The sequence below is a fragment of the Centroberyx affinis genome, unplaced genomic scaffold (assembly GCF_046629955.1).
Source record: "Centroberyx affinis isolate AG114_WGS23_722 - 3 ecotype Tasmania unplaced genomic scaffold, CSIRO-AGI_Caff_v1 ptg004872l_1, whole genome shotgun sequence".
Lineage (NCBI taxonomy): Eukaryota > Metazoa > Chordata > Actinopteri > Beryciformes > Berycidae > Centroberyx > Centroberyx affinis.
This window is the reverse complement of record NW_027282383.1, coordinates 58,682-65,559: the sequence shown is the minus strand read 5'-3', so window position 1 is coordinate 65,559 and position 6,878 is coordinate 58,682. Positions and strand designations below refer to the sequence as shown.

Here is a 6,878-nt window from a genome sequence, read left to right as displayed (position 1 = left end):
ACTGTACACTCAGCAGCTTTAGCCTTGGTCTAAGAATGCGAAGAGTGCAGTTCAGCAGTGTCCTCTTTCATTTTTTCCTCCATCCATTTTCCTCTCTCATTACTTCCAGAACCTTCCATCACCGATCTGCGGCTTCTTAAAGCTGAAGAACAAGTGAAAGCAATTAAGCAGACTTTTCTCTCCTACCTCCGCCCCCTACCCCCCTTCTTTTTCACCAATTAAGAGGAGTTTTCTCTCCCCTTGTATCTACTTCCTCTGCTGTCTCATTTGTTCCAGAACTTTCCCTCGGCGGCCAGTGTCTGGTTGAGCCGGCAGAGCTGTCGCAGGAAGCCGTCGTTGGGTCCGATCTCTCTCTTCTGGCGCACCATGGCCAGGGCGGAGTGGACGTCCATGTTGTGGCGAAGCATTAGGTAGGCGATGACCAGGGTGGGCGAGCGGCTGTAGCCTTCCCTGCAGTGGACGTACACCTTACCTGGAGAAGATACGAAAAACAAGTGAACACGTCGTCCCCCATGAACGATGCAGGCACCCCTTGGGTCAATCTGTAACAAGATGCATCATCCCTCCTAGTTTAATCAAAATCGGACCAGTGGTGAGCAGTTATGACCTGTCAAACTTTGAAATTTGAACCTTTAGTTATAGCGCCCCCACCATGCCAATCAGTGTAGTTTTTAAACTCTAGAAAGCAGTGTCAAAATGCATCATCCCTCCAAATTTCAACAAAATAGGACCAGAGGTGTTTGAGATATTGCATTTTGACCTTTAAAGCGTATCTAAACCCCAAACCAAAATCTGTCGTGAAGCCTGACACCTACTGGTGAAAAGTAGGGTACTGAACTGGTCATCTGCTATTGGCTGGTCTTTGGTGCCAGGTGATGTCACCACCTGCCAGGTGATGCCACCTGGCACCAAAGATCAGCCAATTGCAGATGACCAGTTCTGTACCCAACTTTTTTTTTGTTATTTGGCCAATCAGTGTATTTAAAAAAAAAAAAATGCCAGACCGACCAACCAAAATCTGATAGTTACAGCACTTGCTAAGGCCAAAGAGTTGATATACTTTCAGTGACCCTACAATTTACACAGGGAAAGAAACAGGGTTTCAGTGTAAGACATACGCATCTTCAGCCCAGTCCTGTGCAAAAACAGTGTGTCTGAAACTGACAAGAACATCAACTGCAAGAGAAGCAAAAATCAAACCCTCACCAATATTTTTTCCCCTAATTTGAAACACATTCAACTAGACGTCCTATTTGGCTCAGGGGCCTCATTTAGAAAAAAGGTCTTTGATCTTAGAAACATGCCCATGCTAGAAATCTGTATCAACATTATTATTTATACCCCTTGAAAATCTCCCATCTCTTCTGTGTCTCAGCCTGACGTGAGCACATCTGAAAGAGTTGTGACGCATGTAAAGACGCACTGATAAAAAGCCTACAACATTTTGCGTGCAGCACACTGCCATGCCAAATAGAAGACGCGGTGGTCGGGGGGGATAGTGACCAAACCCAACACATAATGATGTAGATCTAATGCTGATAAACTCATTAATTTGTGGTGTTATCACTTCGGTTGCAGTTTTAAATATATAGATTTGACGCTATTCGGGATTGTACATTTCATCAGTTAAAGAAATAATCTCTGTCAATTTCATATACATAAATGTCTATTTTGCTTCTCCCTATCGCCAATTCATAAACCATAGTAGTGATTCAATGTATACCCAATTCATGCTTTTACATTTGCTGTTCCAAAAAAATCCTCTGGCGCACAAGAATGCATCGTACATTTCTGGCAGCAGTAACAGCGGTTCGTCTGGAATAAACAGAAGAAGAACTGGGTAGTTAGCATGAGCAGTGATAGCTGCCATGGCTGAACTGACAAAGAAAGGAGCGCCACCTACAGAAACTCAAACTTCATCACAGACAATCCAAATAAAAAGACATCACTGCTTCACACACAGCCCCTTTACTCTCGTACCTTTTCCGTTTTTGTGTGCCAGCGCCTTCTCGATGAAGTCGGCCCCTTCCTCGAAGTAGACGCTGAGGTCGAAGTGGTCGGTGTCGCTGGCGGGCATGCCGTGGTAGACGATACCCGTGCCGGCGTAGAACTCGGCGTTGGTGTTGACGTGCATGAAGGAGTTTCCCTCCGCGGCGTTCAGGATGTGGGTGATGCCCAGACGCTTCAGACGCATCACATTCATCGCCACAAACCTGCATGGGTTTGGGTAAGCAACAGAGACACAGACTGTGACGCTTATTTCAGACACGCTACCTTCCGCACCACAAATCTAAGGGGTTTTGTCGTAAGAGAAAGGAAAACATTGGGTGAGGTGATAGCAACTGAATAGACATGTTCAATTTCTGTGTTGTTTTTGACTGGGAAATGATCATTTCACCACTGATACATTTGGTTTATTTGTGTTAAGAAAATGTCCACTTTTTTGCTAGCTAACCATCTGCTAACACATCTGCAGATTTGCACTCTAGCTAATATATCTAGTAGAAGCTAGCGTTAGAAGCGGCTAGTAGTTGCATGTTAACTTTACTAGCTTTGCTAAATTAGCCTGCTGGCTAGTTGCTTGCTAACAGAGCTGTTTAGGTTAACTGAGCTAACTCTTAGTAGTACTCACAGTACATGGGAGTACAGAAAGTTTTCTTTCACAGTAACCTACATTTGGAAACAAATGTATCTTACCAGACTATTCACTTTTACATGACATTTCTTATTATTTACGCACATTTACACATTTTCATTCATGGATATACTCAAATCGGCCGCCATGATGCCATCACACATGGTTGCTAGGAGATTTGTTTGGCCTCATACATGGTTTGATGTCTCAAAAATGCCCAAATCTATTTAAACTCATTTGATTTTGTTTTATTATTTTATTCTATTAATTCATTAGTTGACACTTCAGTGTCAATTATTGATTAAATTCTTATCAATTACATAGCACATTTGCTTTAGTCCTCCTGAAATAGATGTTCTCTTGCTTCTGATTTTGGGAGAGAGCTTCGTAGCTTCATGCTACAAAATATTGATTGTCCGATAGTTCAAAAGGATAACATACAGATATCTTTTAACTGAGTGCTGTTCCCCTTTAAGCTTCATGACACATTTCCAATTATGAACATTGAATAATTCGGTGTCCCTTGGAACTTGTGGTGCTATTGCACCAAAGAGGACAAGAGATGCTGCTCTCAAGTATGAACCTCTGGGATTCCTGTACCACTTGGCACCTCACACCCTTACATGTGAAAAGCTAAAAGTGAAAGACCGATGTAAATACTGGATGCGACATCACACCCCCAGAAAAAAGGGCTTTGGAACTGCCAGGCTTTCAAACTACACCGTGGGACTGAGAGAGAGACATCTAAACATGACAACACCCGCTCAGAACAGGACGTACGTGTGTGTGAGTGTGAGTGAGAAAGCCAGAGAGAGAAAGGGTGAAGAGAAAGTGCGTGGGTGCATGCTCTCTTCACTTCTCTTTACAGAACTGTGTGTATGCATTAGCGTGTGCATGCCTATATTGGTGAGTACATTCTCCCCTCGTGCTCCATCTCTCCGAGATAAAACAGAGAACTGTTCCTACCCTGTCCATTATTCATGGCACCTTTAGGGAGGTGGAGAGAACAGAAGAGGCACTAGAGAGGCTCTCACTATTGAACTACATTAGGGATACAGTACACTGCCATGACTCACTCTGCTAAGAGTTTCTGTTACATAAAGCATTTAAAGACACAATCCACAATTTATCTGACCATCTACATTTTGGGCACTCATTTATTTATATGCCTGGAAATTTAGTGTGGGTCTTTCATGATAGCTTTTACTCCTGTTTTTACCTATTTGATAATCTATATACAATTTGAGTGGATTCAAAAATGATTTAAAGAAAATGTGTTTTTCTACAAGCAGTTTTGTGGAAGTGCAAGTATTGTGCCTTCCACTGTGAAACAAAAGCACAGCTACTGAACCGCTATCAGTTATACCAGTGGTTCTCAACATGGGGTCCGGGGACCACCAGGGGTCCTTGAGGGGGTTCCAGGGGGTCCCCAGCAAATTGATGAATTGTTAAACTTCACCATTATTTCATTTACAAGAAGTTAACACAATTTGAGAATGTAGAAGAATGACTGTTTTGATCATAGTTTCTCTGTTATCTCTCTACCTACAATACAGATAGTCATGGAATTCTGGACAAAATCATATCTGACAATAAAAATATTCTCAGATTTGGGTCCGAGAGACAAAATCTCATCAAATGGGGGTCAGTGGCTCTAATGTGGACTAAATTAGGGGTCCTTGATATGAAAAAGGTTGAGAATTACTGAGTTATACAATGGGAGTTACTAAAGAACTGTAACCTTTCCTTGCCTATGTCAGGGATGTTTGTGTATATTTAAGTCTATCAACTCTCTTAAAGCATATTTATCTTGTGCTATCATTCCAAAAGTCAGGGTGACAAGTGACATTCTGTGAGATTCTCGTTTCTTTTATTTTGTCTCCAGTTTTGGTTGCTGAGGTGTCAGTCAAACAGCGTGTCCAGCACTGTGACGTCTTTTAACCCTTTCCTTTTTCTGTTGAGTTTCTGTAGGTGCCGCTCTTTTCTTTGTCTGTGCAGCCATGTTTGTGTGCGTGGTTTAACATGCAGTTGAGTTTTTAAGCACTTTTATTTTAAAACCTGTCTGCAAGTGAAGTTCCCCATACAGAAGAATGAAGAGTCGAACTGAAAATAGCCGCAGGTTGCACCCAGTGACACAGAGTGAAAGCAATATCTGAGAAGAAATGCAAAATGTTTTCCCTTTTATTGAAATGGACAGAGGAATCCACTGACTCAATACGAGTGAATGAATCCCAGCCTGGTCTTTGTTGTGGCACCAGAACTCATCACAGGCCTTCTCAGCTCCTATCCTCCATGGGCACATTATAGGCCTATACCTGTGTGTGTGTGTTGATGTTGGTGTGTGTGTGTTTCCTACCAAAATTCACTCACCTAATGTCACCAGGGACCCGAGAGGAGACGGTAATATGCATGGCAGAGATTGAAATTTGGAATACGCATGTCCTCTCCGGTTATTTTAATTCAACAGAACATCAGGGGAATAACAGGTTCGGCACCGGTCTATTTTCAACTCCTCACTCTCCGTGCCTTCCTCTCTCCTGTCTCTGCTCCATTTTGCCTTTTGTAAAATTCATTCGCCTCTTCAAACATTCAACAAGCCTCTGTCTGATCCCAGTATACCCCATGTGTTCAGTTTCTCCACATGCCATCATGGTTTCTTTAGGTTGGTGCAGAGGCTGTTTATTGAATGCAACCTAAGCTTAAACTTCACATAGTTGCAATGTCCATCATGGAAAATGACACTAACTTAGTGTGTCTGTGGTTCTCAATAGTGAGTTTATAGTGACCTTTTTGTGGTATTAAATCTCCTATGGCATCTCTAGAATATTCCTATAGGAACTTTTGTGTTTGTGTGAGTTTATAGTGACCTTATTGTGGGTTATGCTGTTTATTTTTTAATCTCCTAGCCTATATAATATTCTCATAATATTCCTATAAGGATTCATTTTATGTGATATTTCTATCCTTCTACAATTCATAACGGGATTACAATTGTTATTTTTCGTATGGAACAGAATGGAAGAATTAGGGTTGGATCCATCAGAAATCATTATTTTAATTAAACTGTATAAGACATGAATAGGCATGTCGAAGACTAATTTTAAATTCAGACATGAGGACTGATTGATTGTTTATGCTGCGTGACCTGAATTGGATCTAGGGCGTCATGTTCATAGACAACCTGTATAAAAAGCAGCCATACGTGCGAAAAATAGGGGGAATTGCATGTGTGAATGAACCAGACTTGAGTTTTAATTCAGTGAAATTAAAATGAATAACAGGCATGAAGGACAAGATCCAACATGTGTCGATACTGGACGCAGAGTCATGTCAAGCCCAGCTCATGGCGTCAGACATAGCCTAGATATAGATCACTGGGGCAATGGAAAACAAAAAATGCTTATCACCGAGCTGCAAAATAATAATAAACAGTCATCATAAAAGCAATGACTCACGCATTGCCGACGTAGATCCTGGGGAAAACCTCGTGGAAGTGCTTCGTCGGCCAGCTGTAGAAGCCGCTCTCGTCCGTCAGCAGATCGTTGAGCTGCTGGAGAGTCACCTCGAAGTCCGACATGTCGACTCGGTCCGAAGCCGCTATGTTGACCTGTTGGTTGTGTTTTTTCTTCATGCCGAAAAAGCCAACAGAGCAGGGGGGAAGCTGGCGACCAACGTGGCAAACCGGTGTCGGCTTACGAGTCCGGGTCCGGGAAGGTTCAGCGGACTTAATATAGAGCAGGAGCCGGAGGTCTGGGTCCGCTCTCTCGTGCGCCTCCGCGGCGACTGAGCGGAGGAGCGGCTCGGTGTTTCTGGAAGCCAAACCCAGCCCACACCCTCTCCTCCTATAGCAGCTGGAACACTGTTATACCGTTAACCGATAACCAGTGTGGGAAATAAACAACACGACCTCCAGTCAGAAGGAAAACGACCACATATTATAAACAAAAATCAACTGTAAGAAAAGCATCCTACTCTAGTCTTCATATCATGTTTGAATCCTTCCCAACTGGCTACCTGTTGTTGTCTTTTAACCGTTTCTACCACTCTTCGGCCTTTTGATGCTGTTATTCAATAGTATTAATTATTGTGCTTGCCGTAGGCAAAGCACAATCTTATTATCTCACATACTTCTTCCGATTATTATTGTGCTTGCCGTAGGCAAAGCACAATATTATAATCTCACATACTTATTATTATTATTATTTTTCCGTTCTGCGCGCTACTCCTCCTACAGTTTTTACAG

General features: G+C 42.5%; 1 protein-coding gene across 1 annotated transcript; it reads right to left on the bottom strand.

Moving 5' to 3' along the window:
* Nucleotides 1-263: 263 nt before the first annotated feature.
* LOC139666203 (dual specificity protein phosphatase 3-like) lies at nt 264-6,212 on the bottom strand. The gene is made up of 3 exons (XM_071545333.1): nt 6,091-6,212; nt 1,981-2,213; nt 264-472 (listed from the first exon to the last, which is right to left on the bottom strand). The coding sequence occupies exons 1-3, from the start codon at nt 6,210-6,212 to the stop codon at nt 264-266; spliced, it is 564 nt and encodes a 187-aa protein (XP_071401434.1).
* Nucleotides 6,213-6,878: the final 666 nt, after the last annotated feature.